Source organism: Seriola lalandi, unplaced genomic scaffold, assembly GCF_002814215.2.
Source record: "Seriola lalandi dorsalis isolate HSWRI2012SDOR001 ecotype SW California unplaced genomic scaffold, Sedor1 jcf7180002054948, whole genome shotgun sequence".
Lineage (NCBI taxonomy): Eukaryota > Metazoa > Chordata > Actinopteri > Carangiformes > Carangidae > Seriola > Seriola lalandi.
Genome location: NW_019525499.1, coordinates 1,033,549 through 1,052,074, shown reverse-complemented (window position 1 = coordinate 1,052,074; position 18,526 = coordinate 1,033,549). Strand labels below are relative to the sequence as shown.

General features: G+C 40.5%; 1 protein-coding gene across 1 annotated transcript in view; it reads left to right on the top strand.

Annotated features, from left to right (window-relative positions):
* The window catches only part of srbd1 (S1 RNA binding domain 1), a 50,155-nt gene that overhangs the window by 14,639 nt on the left and 16,990 nt on the right, over positions 1 to 18,526 (top strand). Inside the window, exons 15-16 of the mRNA XM_023394386.2 lie at positions 11,539 to 11,630; positions 14,116 to 14,198. Of these exons, the coding sequence (XP_023250154.1) occupies positions 11,539 to 11,630; positions 14,116 to 14,198 (175 nt within the window). The remainder of the gene's footprint in view (positions 1 to 11,538; positions 11,631 to 14,115; positions 14,199 to 18,526) is intronic.

Below are 18,526 nucleotides of genomic sequence, written 5' to 3'. Positions count from 1 at the left end.
CCTTTCTCCATCTTCTGTCTCATTCTCCATATTTCTGTCTGCACTCTCCTTCCCTGTTTGCTCCCTCCTGCCTCGCCACTGTCTGTTTCCATTGTCTGTCCTCTTCATACATTTCCTTTATAAGTGTTTATAAGTGCAATCAATTAAAAGTGCTTTTGAAATGCACTGAAAGTCCAAATGCAAGTCTACTTCCACTCTTCCCTCTAAAATGGGGTCCCCCACATATGTCTTTGAAATATAAGACTCAGGGGTATGGGCCCACTTTGCACATCAGTAGTACACACACCATGGGATATATGTGATGCCTGGGTGGAGTTAGCCTCAAATTGCTCCACACAAATTAATTTTCAGCTCCACTGTAAGACCATTGAACTAATCAAAACAACCTGTTAATATTTAATTAATTTAGCCCTTAAAAATCCCTTTAATGTAATTTTACAGTGATTTTGGATGTTTCAACAAATCTTGAAACTTAATGACTTTAATGACTAGTATTATATTATTATATTATTAGTAATATTGATGTTCAAACTAAATTATGTTGTATGTGCTGTTACTCAAGGTGCTGGTCAATTTTATGTTTCAATTCAATGGGAATTGCATTTATGTATGATGCAGTTATTCTACCTGAACACACACTACACCCCGCTTGTTTGTTAATATATTCTTGATTGCTCAAATTTCTTACATTGATTAATTGATCATGGATGAACAATTAATCCATACAGAGACATTTTCTTTCTCTTCATCCCTCCACATGGTTGTCAGACATTGTGTCAACTATACACCACCAGCATTGGAGGTAGGAACGATTCTGTGCCTTGTTTAAGGATGTATTTAGATTGGCGAATGTCTGCTCTGTGGCCAAAACAGTAATGTGTGTTTATTTTCTTTATTTAACACTCTTTAAAGATATCTGTGTGAATGCTTGACCAAAAATCCCTTGACGTATGATGATATGAGGGCAGGGGAACATGACTGGCCTCGAGGAGTGACGGTTGTAACTAACTATGAGGGTCTTACTCCCCTGCTGACTGACCCACGGCTGACCCTGAGCTGCCATTAGGGAAACCTCATTACCACAGCAACAAGGATGATGGCAATGACGGAGAATAGCTATGTAGCATCAGGAACAGCAAGGGGTCTAAGTGCTTGCTGTGAATGTCCCCAGCATAATTAATTGACCCAGTTTCTGGTACACTTTGTGCGTTTCTATATGTATAAGCATTTGTTCGTTGACCTTATACCCAAGTTGCTTCAAACAGTTTTTGGTTGACAGGTGTAGAAAGTGTTTCAGGCACCTATGCATAGGAAGCTGGTTCACTCTACTATACTCTACTCTTACTACACAGATGAACTTTTCCAGAGCCTATACTGTCTCGTCTGTTTCAGTGCATTTACAAAGTCACTGATTCCACTTTCCATCTCTACCTTACCATCTGTGTTTCTTTGGCTTCCCGTGTTTTTTCTGCCCTTTCTTTGTCATACTCGGCTACTAAAAACAGCTGTGCACTTGGAAAGATGTGTTCTGGCTCAAAAGCAAAAATCCACAACAATTGTGTGTGTGTGTGTGTGTGTGTGTGTGTGTGTGTGTGTGTGTGTGTGTGTGTGTGTGTGTGTGTGTGTTAAAGGGAGTGAGAGAGCTTATATTTCATCTTCATTGTGTTATTTTACCAGACGAAAGAGCAGTTTTGGATTTTTAACATCATTACCTTGTTAGGTGGGATCAGTCAGTAAAAATGTGACGTTAACAGCGTTGAAAGGTTTCTGAAATTTTGGATGAAGTACTGTTAGATGTATTATATGACTGTTGTTTTTTATGACTCCGTGTTTGTGTGTGCACCTGTACAAGTGCATGTGCATGCATAGGTCTCCTCCCTGCTCTGCTCCTCTCCTCTTCACCTTGACAGTGCAGTAGTTCATTAAAAGACCTCAGCCTCATTTGCACCGTCTGCTTCCTGTCTCCCTGTGAGCCTTCATTGTGTCACCACCCCCACCCTTCTCCACCCTTTCTTCTCCACCCGCCTGTCTCTCTCTCTGTCCTTCTGCCTCAGTGCTCAGCTGGAATGACAGCCAGAAATGGCAGCCTGCGGGACATCCTTACTTGTATTTTGTCTGTGTGTGTGTGTGTGTGTGTGTGTGAGAGAGAGAGTATGCATTTTTCAGTGCCTTAGTCCTGTTTGAGTAGACTCATCACACTCACTGAGTCACCTCTTCCATAATTTGTGAGGAGTCTGGCCTTTTCTAAAGACCACCAAGCAAGGGCACACAGTTGTGTATCTTTGTGCGTATGTCGTAGTGTAAGTATGTCATGTAGATGGAGAAATAGGTGTGAATGTGTATAAAAGGCCAGTCAGTTAAATGTCCAGCCAAATCATTTATGTAAATTTAGATGCATGTTGCAGGCAGTGATCAGATTAGTGGGGTTAATTATTAATTTTTTTGGTAAAAGGAAGGTGACATTGTTAGGTATGAAATAAGTAATTCCAGTAGGATCACAATTAATGTGTCATATTTTATTCTGTAGTAATTTTCTGATAGATTGTTAACTCCATAATAAATTCTCAGGGCCCACGATGTGTGCTTGTCTTTAGTAGTTAGAGAAGCTTGAGCAGGCAGATATTTGGAATTAAGCGATTATTCAATGATTATAATTACTAATGATTCATTTTCGAAAACATTCTAAAACAAAGTCCCTTTACACTACAAACTTTATCTGAAGCTTTTAACTGCATCTCACAGTCATCATCCATTCATCTGTTGATAAACACTATGGGATTTTGGTGAGAGCTTCAGAAAAAGCCAGTAAATAGATCGTGTGTTATGATTATTAACTACTGTTTCCAGGGTAATTACTTGCTTTAGCACCCTATAACCGTTCATTAACTTGATTAAATGTAATGACTGACACACTCTGACCTATGACCCTTTTACTGAGACTTAAATGGATGCATCACCAAATATTTTTGGAGCCCAGAAAGTTTTGATATTATAGAATGTAGTGTGAGTGGTATAACAGTAGAATTAAAATTAAATTTTATTTGACCACATTCTATTGATAATGAAATGGCATAGCATATTTCTGGGGTCAGCATGCTTATCTGGTCACTGTAAGTTTTATCTCATGCTTAGAGTCTATAATAACAAGCGAATGACCTCATGAATATTTTGGCAGCAGCAGTATCCCAGTTACCACAATCACTGTGGATATACAAGCATGTGGGTGCTTGTCTTGGATGCTAATATTGATCATTACATCATAAGTCCATGTTCACTCATGATTTTCCCACAAATTTAATAATTGTTGATTTAGAAAAAAAGTTACAGAAAAAGTACAAAAAACAAGGTCACTCAAGAATACTGTCATAGAAACTAATGCAATCAGAACATTTTACAGTTTACTGCATATACAGTACAATATACAGTAAGGACACACTGAGTGTGATCACAACATAAATTCTGTCAGCTTTTAAACTGCATCACATGCAATAGTCCATGTAACCTTTACTGTTGTCTTTGCTGAGTGAGGGAAAAAAAATCACCAGAATCAACTCCTCATCCCCCTGATTACAAAGTAACCTTACATGATTAAGCCTGAACAATGCCTCTATGAATGACCTGCATCCTGCAGGACATTGTACAGCATGAGGTATTATTTAGCTGACAAGGTTTGTCTGTGCCTGTGATGGCCCCCACTGAATGCACATTAGGTTATCTGCCATACAGCTGTGTCCCAATAATTTAAAGACCTCCTGCTGGATGTCAGTTTGTGACATATTGGTTTAAAAAAAATCTCTGACTTGCTTGTAGGTGGCTTCAAACATATATATATATCTATGCATATGGATGTGAGGTATGTGCAAATATGTGTCTGTTTGATGGCCTGGTTATTGTCATTAACACCTGTTTATGGCGAGCACACTGCCCTGTGTGTGTGTGTGTGTGTGTGTGTGTGTGTGTGTGTGTGTGTGTGTGTGTGTGTGTGTGTTCGTCCGTGTTTGTGTGTGTGTGTGTTCGTCCGTGTGTGTGTGTGTTCGTCCATGTGTGTGTTCCTTTCTGGCTCCTGACAGGCCAGTGCAGCATGACCTTGTCTGTCATTGCGCTTTAGCACTGACTGGTAGAGCATGCAGGCTTTGTCAAAGCTTGTAAGAGTGCTCAGCACCGGCCAGACAGATGTCTTGTGTGTGTGTGTGCGCGCGCATGTGTGTGTTGGTGTCTTGGTGACGCACACCGGTCTGTGTCACCCTCATCAGCTAGTGTTTCTGGACTTTTGAGAGTGGAGCTGATTGGAAGGGAAAACACACACACACACACACACACACACACACACACACACAGAGTTATGATCTATTGACTCTCAAGATGTGACTCATGTATTTTTTGGAAGATTTTACAAATTGTGGCAGCACACAGAGATCAACCTGTCATCAGCTCAATGACTTTACTTAAGTAAGCAAACAAACCTGTTTGCATATCCATCTGTTGAAGTGCAGGAGAAAAAAAACATTTTTCTAGTTTCAACATGAGTGATTAAGAAAGATTTTAAAAAAGCACCTAACCTCTTGAGCAAAATAAATACCTTTAACTGTTTTCTGAGAAACGGGTTACAGGCAGAAAAGACTTGACTTTAAGTTTTTTTTCTTCCTAACCCTGTGCAGCTGTGGCTTTAGGTTATTCCATTAGACTTAAACTGTATTTGCTTTTACAGTGTTGTGATTGTTAATGCATTTTAGATTTTCTTAGTATGAGTCTGAGACTGTGTGCATGAAGAATGACAAGTTGACACTCAAATCAAGCTAATCTTAATGATATCAGAGGGCAAGAATATGTGGGGTAAGGTTAGGGAGGTCTTTGGGCAATGATGATGATACACACACACACACACACACACACGCCCAGCGACCACACAGCTAAAGGCGAGCAAAAATGACATCCAATTTCCTGACCACTTGCTCAGTCACTCCTGAAGGCAATGAGATGACCGACCCTGTTATTCTTTTTCATGAGCACACAAACACATCCTTCAGGGCCTCCATGTCTCACCAGCAATGCCATTTGCTTTGAATAGCTTGATTAATTACAATGTATTGATAGGAAATACATTTATTTTCAAATTAACTCCATGAAAGTCTGTTTTACATATATGATGATTTTTGCCACAGTGAACCCTGCTGTGCTGTCAGTTTATTTGTCAGTTTGTTTCCTGCACGTGGCTATGTCATTGCCTGATGTTGTACTCTGTAGCTGACAAAAGTAGTAGGCCATCTCTCTTTCTAGGAGAAGTCATCATTCTCTCCTTGACTGGTTCATACTTGGAGTTGTCCGAGGGCAGTACAAGTAGTTGCAGCAGGAAACCTACTCAAATAGCTAACAGTGCACGCCTCTTCTGACACAGACATGCTCACAATAAGTCCTTGACCGTCTTGCCCTCTAGCGCACTCCTGTTGGGATGAGATCATTATTACTGGCCAGTTGATAGACCTGGAGGACAGTGGTGTAGACTGTATTTATGACTGTGTGTGGTTGCGGCTGTGTGTATCCCCTGTCATGTCCTGTGTCCAGGCATGCTCCCAGGGCCAGGCTTAGTGAGTGATGAACATACAGTGGCAGGACCAGCGATGACTGAATGAGATCCAGGCGCTCAGGCCTCACCGAAGGTCTGAAAGTTGGATAGAGGGAAGTACAGAGGGACAGATGGATTTAGAGGCATGGAAAGGCCTCATCGTCGGTGTACCTTCCCTTCAAAAGAGAAACCTGTACCCATGGGTACATGGAAAGGTTATAACTTTGACTTAATGCAGGATGGCTAGAGGAAGCCAGAAAAATGGTGGAAGTGTTTAACATTTATCAATATAATACAATACTATGAAGGGAAATTGTAATACCAGACAATAGTCTAAATACAAATCTTTCAAAATATAAAATTTTTATTAGTTTTCTTAATCCTTTTCATTTGAAGACATATAGGTCACAGAGGTCCTGTGTGCAACCATAGAAACATTTTTTTAGATATGTATTTATTTGTATTCATTCAAATGCTCTTCTTACTTCTAAACTAACAATGTATTCATAAACAGATGGAGAGAGTGCTGTATGGGTGGTTCGAATTGTAGAGGGAAGAGTGGGTGTACTCAGCTATCCTTTAATCAGATCCTCAGTGTCTTTATCACAGAGGAACCACATTACTGTGAAGGCTGAAACCTTAATGATGAGATGTGAAGAAAGAGCGATAGATGGGAGAGTGCACATCTCTCAAGATGAGTTTGCACAGAATTGTAATTTAGTAGAATTTAATTTATACAGCCCAATATCACAAATTTGCCTCAAAGGGGCGTAACGGTCTGCACAGCATGTTACACCTTCTGTCTTTAAATCCTCAATCTGATGTATTACGTCTTTGTTTTACAGAAGATTGTACCACAGCTAAGCAGTGTTTCTTGAATAAGGTATATTTATGTTTGTTTGTGTGGCTCATCATCTGTAGGGGAGTGGCATTGGGACCTCTGGCACAGGTGGTGGGCTGTGAATATCTGCCAGCCTTGTCCATATCACCCTCACCTACCTCTCCCCTCCCACCATGCCGGTGGGCATGGACCACCAGGCTGGTGGTCAGCCTCTGTCCCATCTTCTTCCCCTCCTTCCCCTTCCTTCCACCCGTCCACCATGCCACCCTCCCCTAGGGTTCCCTCTGTTCCCTGCGATGGTCCTGCGTGTGACAAACATGAGTCTGTGTGACATGCCGTGTGTGTATTTGTGATTTGGGGTGTGCATGGTGGTGTGTATGCGTTTGTGCGTGACACAAGTGCAGGCCTTTCCTGCTACCAGATTGACATGAGTGTCTGTGAGGCTTTGCTCTTTTCAGACGTGCCTCACACTGGCAGTTGGAGTTTGTGTGTGTGTGTGTGCCTGCCTGCCTTCTAGCGCCTCGCTAGAGACTGACGGCCCCTGACACCTGCCATTTGGACGCTTTTCTCTGTGAAAAATGTCATCGTCTTCAGACCCGACGTGTGTGTGTGTGTGTGTGTGTGTGTGTGTGTGTGTGTGTGTGTGTGTGTGTGTGTGTGTGTGTGTGTGTGAGAGAGAGATGGTGCGTCCCTCAATTTGTCTCCCTGAGGTCAAGCTTTGCAGCTGACTGAACAATGGACCCAAGCTGTTTGAGCAGCCGGGACGGAGAAATGTGTGTGTTTGTGTGTGTGTGTGTTAATATGAATGCATTTTGGGCTGGTAATATGTGACATCACAACTCCTTCTAAGGCAATAACATGAGGCAATCCAATTATTTACAGTCCAGTCTGAGTTGAGGACAAATAAAGCGACAGATTACGCCAATAGAATATGACATAATATAGTTGTGTGTGTATTCCTCAGTTCTCGAGTGTCCGACTTGAAACCCATCTAGGCTAGTAGTCAATTTTTACTGACCCCTTGATGACTTTATGGTACTGCAGGTTACCTATAGATAACAGTTTTCATCCGATGGCATATTTTGTTTCATATGACAACTCCAGCAACTGCCTGTTAATGCAGTGAAGGGAAAATGTGGCTTAGTTAAGAGTTCTAGTTTCTGTGCATTTTCCCAGATAACTTTAGGGAAGGGTAAATTATTGCATAGATGTATATAAATAATACATAGTGTGGACTTTTTATTGTGAAACAGTGCCTGCAATGGTTTACTTTCATCTCATATGTGAATATCAGCAACTTTATTGCAAGATCATCACCTGTACTTGGAATATGTGATATAAAGGAAACATAATGTTCTCCCACTGAACTGTCATTGGCTTTATGGAAGAACAATATATTATTCTTTGGGCTTTTACATCAAATTGCACTACAATCAGGCACTTTTAATGAATGTGCTTTAGTTGGATGAATAAATAACCAATCTTCAGCCACATATTCACATACTCTCTTTGAAATACAACACTTTCTTCTGGTTTTTTACAGTGCTGTTCCAATTTGAAATCACATACATGCATTTTTACATACATACTTTTACTGAAGTCTACCTTTAGGAGGCCTTGCAGTTCTTTATAAAAAATGTTTGCATTGCATTGTTACATGCAATGTGTTTATTTACACTTAGTGCCATTGACATATTAAGATATAGGCCTTTGTATATTTCAGCATTTAGCCTTAAAATGTAATTTTCTGTCCCTGTTCACTTTGTTTACCTCTTTCCCCTTTCTCCTCCCCCCTCCCTCCAACTTTTTGTCCTCTGTATCAGTTTAGCTGGTGATATTATTGCCCCTCTTCTTCTCTGACTGATATGATGAGCTGTTTTTAATTTAGATTAGGGATCTGTATGCCAGAAGGCTGTAATGAGGTATCAAAGTGTGTATCCATCTCTTCCAATGTTAGGTTTCTTGAGGGACAGCAGGGGGCCAGTCATGATGTGTGTGTGTTTGTGTGTCAGCCCAAGGGTGTGTCTCAAAGACGACCAGAAGGGGAACAGATAGAGGAGCCAGTTTTTGTGACTTTGCCCAAGGATGGGACGGGGCTAAAGGCAGGCCTGTGTTTGTGTGTGTGTACAATTGAGAGAGCAAAAGAGAGTGTGAATATATGATAACCCTACAGGGCCACCAAGTCGCCGCTTTACACCAAGAGGCGACCTCGACTTTGTGTTTCAGTATGTGTGTGTGTGTGTGTGTGTGTGTCCAAGCATCGGCCATCCACCCACTTAGGCCAGAGAGCTAGGGAGCTGACAACCTTCTGCTAGCTGCCAGGACGATGCCCTGACTATGGCGACAGCTGTGGACACTATGGCAATGAGAGCTCAGAGCTGTATCCATGACAGAGCTGTTACCCAGCTGCCCCAGCGGCAGCCTTAATTAAGTTAGACATGATAGGGGCTGGTGGCCTTGCTTTCTTTTCTCTCCCTATTCTCCTGTGTTATATCATTCTGTGTCTTCTTAATGATACCTTTTTTTTTTTTTTTTTTTTTTTACTTTTGTCGGCCCCATCTCCTTTTCTTTCTCTTTGTCTTCCTGTCTCTGTTACTTGAACAATACTAGCTGAGGCCCTGGCACTCTTTTACTTGACCTCCATTGTCCTACTCTCTCTGAATGAGACCAAAGAGTGAGGTTAGAGGTGTGAGCCCTGTTTTTTTTCTCTCCATGTGACCTAATTGAAAACCTTGTCCATCTGTGCACAGGCAGCGTGTGATTTGAGTATAGAGGATGTTTTTGAGTAATATTCACTCAATTATCGTCTGTATTACTTACTTAGCATAAATTAGCTTGTGTGTCTGTGTGTGTGTGTGTGTGTGTGTGTGTGTGCATGTATATGTGTGAGGCAGTGTGTCAGGTTAATGACCAGCTCTGCTTTGACCTCTTTGAAGGTCATGTGCCAGTGCTCGTTAGTAGTGTCACCATGGCGATATGTCAGCTGTCAGCACGATGGATAAGGACCTGACAAAAAGAACAGTGGGGCGGAGGAAGGGATGAATACAGAGGATGAGAAAGAGAGAGAAAAAGAGGGCGGGAGGACAAGTTCATTTAAATGTGATTCTCATCAGAAGGCCTCTGCCACTCCTCATTAACAAGATACTTATAATTGGCAAGGTTGTTGTGGCAAGGTCCAGGCCTCTAGGATAGTGTATATGTGTGTGTGTGTACACATCAGAGAAGGCCTCACTCTGAGTTTTGTACATAGGGGAGGTGCTGACCCCTTCATCATATTGGTTAACCCTGAGGAAAAAGCCCCCCTCTCTCCCTCCAGGCCTCCATATCTTTCCATTCACCCGAGTGAGCAGAAGCACTAAACAATACGACAGCTTCAGTTGTAGGTCGGCAGCATTAACACGGGTATCAGTGGCTTTGTTTTACCACCATCCTGTCTGTGTTGTGATGGATGATAAGCAGCCTATGTTAAACTGAATACATTAACATGGCAAACGGTATCATTTGTTGTCATGTAAAACCAATTTCAATGTAGAATCAGTTCATTTTAATTGTCAAGATTTACATGTGAAAAATATCGACACAGAAATTGGCATATGAACTTGAATAAGGGTGTTTTTTTTTAAATAAAGTGCTGTGCAATAAATACGTTTGTAAGGAAATTTCATTAGACATTGAGTGTAATTATGAAGGTGCTTTAAAACATACCATCTCCTTGCTCTGCCTAAGAGTGCCTGAAAATGTTTTCTTTTCTTTTTCCCTCACTGTAAGTTTTTCATCTTTGAGAGCACCTTAAGGCGTCCTGGATTCAGTACAACACAGTGTCACAGTCTTTGCGCCGAAGATTGCCAAAGCTGATTGAGTTTGCCACTAGATTCAAACTGGAAAAACGTGGTAACATGGACAGAAATTTCAGTTTTTTATTCAACTGAATGTTCCACTGAAATCTGGCTGTGTCTTTTAAAGTGGCTGAATCTTATTTTTTTAAGTACCCTGTTTCAAGCTGTTTGTTCAGTGATTGATCACAGAGACAGTGATTGATGTGTGTGTGTGATAGCTTCTCGTGTGTCCAGAGACAACACATAATTTTTTGTCTCAAATATTTTAGTGGACAGTTTACTAAAGACAGTAAACAAGAGACAGTTGATTAGCTCACAGTGTTGGCAGCCACTCTGAAGTTGACTTCAAGTTTTGAAAATATCTAAGAGTGAGAAATTGTGAGTCAATGTACAAAAATTCAGTTTGGTATATATTTGATCTATCTTGTTTTCAGGTATACACAAGAATGAGCAAAAGCAGATCAACTTTTTTTGAACTGAAGAGATCTGAAGGTTTAGCAGGCTGTGCATTGGATAGAGTATCAGTTGGAATCACAACACTGACACCACTCTTGTGTGGTCATATTATCAAAAAAATAAATTCTCAATGCCACACATGACAGCGATGTTCTATAGATACTGACAAATAGTAATACACTGTAATGACCTCTAGATGGCAGTAGTGCCACATAAATTGCAAGTGCAGATCAAACGCACAGCACATCATATTGACTGTTATTAAAGTGTCAGTCGTTTCAATGTGAAACAGGGGCCATACAAATAATCTCTCTCGATTATCCGACTCACTAAATGACCTATTCTGAATATGTTTAGCAGTCATAGTTTAATATTAAGCTAATAGTTCGTACATGCAATTGAGATGCATGTGGTTCTTGACACCTGCTGTCAAATGAATAAGAATTCCTAAGAGCATTTGAAAGATTGTAATTGCGGTGTTAACATTAAGGCAGGGCTACTAGTGATGATGCTATTTTGGCCATTAAGTCAGTAATGATAATCAAGCTTTGACTACAAACGGTCAGTCAGGTTGACTTGAATGAGAACTTGTCAGCTGCATTATTTAAAGTCCAAGTCAGTGGTGATTTTCCATAATAGCTTTGCCATTATGTCTTTCAAGCAGTAATAACTGCTCACAATGTTTTTCCCCGTCTCCCTTCACCCCTCTCTCCCTCACCTTCTCCCCCACTGGCCAGCTTGCCACTCATTCCATGTTTCTATATAAAGGCCATCAACTCCTCCTCCCACTCATTTTATATATTTCACTCTTTGACTTGTTTTTCTTCCCTTTCTTTCCTCAGTATAACCAATGAGGCAGGAGCATCCATCTACAGCGTGAGTCCTGAGGCAGTCAAAGAGATGCCAGACTTGGACCCCAACCTTAGGAGTGCAGGTACTCTAGCTAAGCAACCATGCTGGCTTGTCTTCTGATGGCGATTAAATATTTGGCCAGACAACTATGTGATATTCTTGGCATCTACATTTCTGTCAAAATATATGCTCACAGATTTTTTTCCTTAGTTTTAATTGTATTTCCAAGCTTTTACCAGCAATATAGAGTATTGTCACATTATCAGTGAATTTCTGGCATTGCTATTAGGTTCCCTTTTGTCTCTCCCGCTTTCCTTTGCCTCGTCCCCTCTTTCTCTCACTTGCCACCTCTCCCTCACTCACTCCACGTACTACATCACTGAAAACATAGCAGTATAAAAAAAATCACGCTGAGTTTTGGAGAACAAATGTTTCCAGCAGACTTCCTCTATAAAAACCGTAAATCAAGTGAGGCTGGATTATTCCTCACTAGTTTCCTGTGGTCAGCAGCACTGAGAGCCATGGAAAGCCATATTTATACCCCTAATGAAAGCCATGAGAAATGTACAGCGTCTGACTTTGGATGGGTATAAAAAGAGCGGGGTGCTCAGCTAGGACACTATGGTTACAGATGTGGTGACAGAGTGTTTCTGTCTGTCTGTTTTGCCTTTAGGGGGGTATACATGTTTCTGCCTCTGTCTATACAAGTGGCCATGTAACATAGTATGTAGGAAACTGTGAGTTATAGGCACCCTCCATCTGTCCTGTCTATTGTTGGGAGATCTAGGGACACCTAGTGGTGATAGGCAATATTTCAACCATTCTTCAAGAGGATTGTTTTTTGTGTTTAGCTTTTTTTGTTTAGTTTTTTGAGCAGGTGATTAGTCTAGAGTGACTACAATGGAAAATTAGTCAAAAGTACAGATCAGTTTTCCTAGGCCATTGTCACACACTGATTGCCAGTTTCAGTATGACAGTCATGCTGTATCTCCTCAAAAGTTAAACTATTTTCACCTTACTTTTTTTCACCTCACGCTCAGCAACAAAAGCAGTGCAGCTACATCACAGCTGTCCCCCCTGCGCCGGCAGAATGCTGCACGACACATTCTTCCAGTTCTCCTGAGAGATGTGTCTGTGTCTGAACAGGGCCTTTCTCTATTGTTTCTGTCCTCATTGCTTCCCAGTTTCGCAGTGCTGTATTTGGCTCATAAACTTTCAATAAGTGTTGGAGAGTTATGCTGGACTCCATTTACAAATCGGCTCCTCTCAGTGAGAGAGCGGGAGGGAGAGAGAGCGAGGGAGTCAGAGACAGAATAGATGGAAAGACGTTTGGAGAGTTTTGGTGGTGCACTGAGCAAGGCCAGGGTTGAAACTCCATCCCTGTCTAAATATTATCTCAGGCAGCAGCCTCCCACCGCAGCCAGAGGAGAGAGAGGAGAGGAAAGCCATTGATTCCAGACATACTCTCTCTATTACATCCCATCCCTCTCTTTCTCTTTGTCTGTTCGTTCCGCCTCAAAGATCTAAGTCTGACATGTCTCATGCAGCGTACTTCGTTGCTGACCACTGAAATTCAAACATACACAAAATGCACACGTTCAAAACATTGACAAGCCACTTCATAGGCAGAATTGAGGAAGGGACAAACTGTATAAGTTTTCATTCATCATAGAGTGTATTTTAGAAGCCTAAATTTAAAGTGGGTAACATTTTGGTCAGTCTCAACTCAAATCATTAAACTCATTAGATACCTCTTAAAAGAAATAGATGGATAACTCTTTATTTATTTTCTCAAATATATGACTGAAGTTTCAGGACAGCATTTATTCCAGCTTTTAAAATAATAACAAGAAAAACAAAGAAAGAAAAATGTATGGTGTTAACACCCACAGCTGGCATGTCCTTTGTCTTTTACAGGGATTTGAGAACAGTTGTTTTGCTGTGTTGTTCTCCCCCTCTCTGTGTGCCTGTGTGTGTTGAGGGGTGATGTCATGTATTATGGTGTGTATGTGAGTGAGGTTGTTTGTAATTTTTCTCCTTGTCACTGGGCCTTGCCAGCATATTCATGGAAAAGACATTTGGCTTCATGTGCAGCAGCAGGCTGAAGCCTTACAGACTACGTCGGTAAAAGCAAACCTTATTTTGGTCGATACAGACTCGTGTGTGTTTGTTTGTGCACTACATTGGCTGTGTGTGCCAGAGTGCATGGGTGTGGTTAAATTAGTCATTGTAAAGGTCCATGTCTCCAGCATCTATCAGGAAACTAAATGACAGGTGCAGACAGTTGAAAGCCAGCTTTAATTATTATTATTGGGGGTGGAGGAATGACAATTAGGTTTGGCCTACCCTCAGGCCAGCACTGTAATATGCAGACCATTTGCATATTCAGTAATTATAAATAATATGGATTTGCATATTCAATAACTGTGATTCTGATAGCAAGTTCATAATAAACACAAACCATAGAATCTCATGAGACATGTATCACATGCTTTCTTCTTCTGTGTGTGTGTGTGTGTGTGTGTGTGTGTGTTTTTGTGCGCGCATTTGTGCGTGTTTGTCGACAGTGTCCATTGGAAGACGTGTCCAAGATCCACTGGCTGAGCTTGTGAAGATTGATCCAAAACACATAGGCATCGGAACATACCAGGTAATTGTGTTTTAGTTTTTTTTTCTGTTGAGATGCTCATTGTGGGTTAGATCTTCTTGTCCCTGGGCAGTGGAACATCTGCTGTGAGTTAGACTGAAGCAAAGAGCTGAGCAGACAAGTAAGTGTGTGTGTGTGTGTGTGTGTGTGTGTGTGTGTGTGTGTGTGTGTGCGTGTGTGTGGATGTTGGTGTAAAAGCACATTAGCAATAAGCCATTATTGTACACGTGTATTGTTACAGCACTGTCTGCTGGAGTGAGATGCGGCATGTGTATTTATTTATTTTTTTTATTCTCTCATTTATTCAACTAGGAAGAGAGTCCTGAACAAAATGACAGCCTAACTATAACTAACATACAACCAGCATTCACAAAAGAAATAAGTTTAAGGAAGGATAACATAAGAGATTGAAAACATTGCAACAACAATATTTCTGAGCAAAAACTAAAACTATAGGTTAAAACATTGCACTGCAAATGGGTCTGAAAAATAATGCCAACATGGAAATTTCAAAAACTGCAGTTCCTTGAATGGCCACTTGAGGCTGGCTCCCAAAGCGAGTCAATCTCCACTGACTCCCATGTTAAATGTCCAACTTTACAGCAGAAATAAACATGTCTACGTCCATCTTTACAAATATTCTATGGTTCTGACTGTTAATTCAGTTATTTTACCTCTGACTTTTGCAGTTTAGATTTGACTTTTATATTTCGGGAAAAACAAAGAGAACAGAAACTGGACTCAGGCATCAGTGCGAGTGTATGTGGGTGAGGGATAGAATATGTGAGCGGACAGATGAGAAAAAGTTAAACAGGTTGAGTGAAGAGAGTCAAGCAGGGAAGTAGATAAACTTGGCTAAGGCCTGTGTCAACAGATGATGTTAAGGCTGACAGCAAATTCAATTAATGGAAGTTCAGGCATGACGTATGTTTGGACATTGTTTTTGCTTGTGTGCTTTCTGCTCCTTGTCCATATGTCTTCCAATGTGTGTGCAGATGAAACAACAGTCAGCTCAATGTTGATTTTGTACTTTGCAAGTGTGTGTGTGTGTCTGTGTGTGTGTGTGTGTGTCATTGTGTGAGAAAGACAAGACAAGCATTAGGTCAGTGTGCATACTGTTTACATCAGCTATTAATGCAGTGTTGTTCTCCATATACGGGAGATTATGGAAGAAAAGACTATGAGAGGATGGAAATTATTCAGCAGCAATGATTTGTATGTGGGTCCAGGGACAAAACAACATCGGACCTGTATTTATGCATAAATAGGGTTATTCGCGTTTGTCCTGTTATATGTGTATTAATTTACAGAGCGCCTTTGACACTAGAAGGGCTCCGGAGGCCTAGACAGATGTAGTAATAAATTTAGAAAGATTGAAATGCCTCGACACAGAAAAGTACTTGCACATAAATAGAAATAGATAATAGAAATATAAACTTGAGTCAATCTTTTGGATTCATGTGAAATTTCAAATATAATTTGACTAACAAAATAAGCGTTGGACACAGGATAAGGTTTCAGCAGTTTAGTCTAAGCTTGTACCTCTTTGAAGTTGGCACCACACAGGATCAGGATTAAATCAAACCATAATTATTTGTTTGTGCATCGTTTTTGCTTGCAACATAAACACTTCTGCTTGCACTGTTTTTGAAAAATTAAACTTTACATTTTTAAACATAGGCCTCATCACCTCATTAATGTGTAAATGATTCCAAAGTGGTGACTCATTTCTTTTTTGTGCAAGCAAAACAAAACATTTTTGTGTCATTAATTCTCAAGTTATGAGCATTACAAGTCAGATAGATAAATTATGATAGCTTGAGTAACAATGAAGCACAGATGTTTGTTTTGCTTGAACAATTAAGCTCACAACAGACGATGTACAAATTAATGAGAGCACTTTGGTGTCATCTGGGTGTTAATGGGGTGGTGTCATAATAGGCCTATGCTTAAAAGTTTAGTATTTCATTTCTCATAAATAATTCAATCACAAATTTTTTATTTTGAGTGCACAAATTGAATTAATGTCATTAATATCCTGATGATTACATGGGGATGACATGCAGCAGGCGGCTGTAGTAAGGACTCAACCTTAATGGTACGTGTTCTACCAGGTGAGCTACTGGGGCGCCACATGTTCACTTTGTTTAACTTAGTTCTAGTGCTTGAGTTATTTTGCTACCAGCTTTGCCATAGAACATAGCTAAGTAAAAGACTGTCAGGAGAGGTAGGGAGGTCTATCTTATTGCCATATGCACACACTTGTTAACAGTCTGTGTTTGACTGATAAATGGTGATATTGAATCATCCAATAGTGAGTAATGCGGAGACACAAGTCACAGCAACCGGGTGATACATTAAATAAAACATCTTAATTTTCATCTTAATCTTTTTTTTTTTTTTTAATTTCACCCTCCCAGGGAAGGGTGGGAACATGAATTCTTTCTTCACTGGAGTAATTAGTTGGTTATAGTGTTAAATTGGAATAATTCCTGTTGTCCTGATAGAGATGCAAAGGGCAATGACGAGAGAGAGGAGTTAATATGTTGTGAGGCTGAGTGACATCAGAACTGCAGCTGATGATTGTAATTTATTGGTTATTCATTTAGTTTGTAAAAGGTCAAATAATAGTAAAAAAATAGAGAGTTTGCTTGTCCATGCGAGCAGTTTGAAGACATCAACTGGGATTAGTTTTTTCCTCATATTTTAGAAATGTAAAAAATATGAGATTTTGGAAGCTGGAAACAGAATTTTGGCTTTGTTGTTTCATAAAGACTCACAATTAATAACATATGAAAATTGTTGATGAGTCATTTTTGTTGACTAATGAATTGATTAATTGTCTAATTGGCTCAGCTCTTGTGAGGTGTTCAGTCAGTTCTCCTAGCGATTTAGGAGAAGCCTTATACATTGGGATTATTGAGAGGAAGCTCCTGTACACTTAAGTCGGTTATACACACTGTTTGAGATTTATGTACACTTACCTCAATGTCAAAATGTTTTTAACATTCAGCAGCTGAAACTCAGGATATATAAAAGTATCGTCATTTGTTGGTGTTGGCCGACAGAGCATCTGTTTCAGTGTTAACAAGAAAAAGAACCCGGCAGGGTAAAGAAAGACCCTCAGTGGACAACCACTCTAAATGAGAGGGAGAAGAGAAGGAATGGGGTTAGAAAAGGACAGTAGAGGGTGACAAAAGTCAAACGAAAAGGATTTAAGGGTGAGGGGGGAAAAAATGGAAATTTGAAAGAGAAAAGAGGAGGTCATAATGTGCAAGTGCTTGAGCGTATGTGTGTGTGGCTAAGTATGTTAGGTCACAGGCCCGTGTCTCTCATCATGTCCTGACTGGGCTCTCCGGGGTGCCGGGGGTTCTGCACCTCCCGCTCTCAGATCATGTGACTAGGTCAACAAATGATAATATAACTGAGTAAATAAACTCTGGGTGCTGACAGATATGAGATGGGACATCACTTTGACCTGCATGTGCTTTCACACAAACGCGCACACGCACACACACACACACACACACACACACACACACACACACACACACACACACACACACACACAAACTGTTAAAGTAAGTGTGTATATGCTTGCATGTGTGTATACATTTGTATTTGTGTGAGTGTATAGGTGTGAGAAACCTGCATTCATGTATGTGTGTGTGTTTTCTTTTTCCTGCAAGTTCTTTTGTGTGATTCATGGCATTTTGAGCTTTCTGAAAGTTTATTACCATTAGACCCAAAAAGCATAAGGGCAGATGTAACTCTAGACAGCTGGCACAGCATGCTCCCTCCTTCTATCTCCCTCTGCTGACCTAGTGAGTGACAGCTCTGAGAGAAAGGAGGAAATGAGCTGAGAGCGAAAAAGGAGAGGCCCATTAAAATCTGATTGGACGTAACTGTTGATGTGGGAACTCACTTTTCACTACAGCCCCATTGGCAGACAGGTTTTTCTGGATAATGAGTTTGCTGGGTGTCTGCTTGAATGGACAGCTAATGTTATTAGTATTTTTTAATATTATTGGTTGCCTTCAATACAGTACATTTAAAGACTACTGATACTCATAGATTTTAGATCATTGTACTGATGGTTCAGATCACTTACTTGTACAAACATTATGGAAGTTTTGACATCTAGTGGGTGTGGCCTTTGGACAACTCCTCCATCTGTCAATCAGCTCTTTAAATTGCTCGGGTTTGTTGACAGCTGGTAATCCCCAGGGCTTTGAAACTAACTGCAACTGAAAAATACACACACAGACACACACTGCTGTGTAAGAAAACATTGCCTGCTACCCGGATATTAAAGAAACTGTCATTCTTCT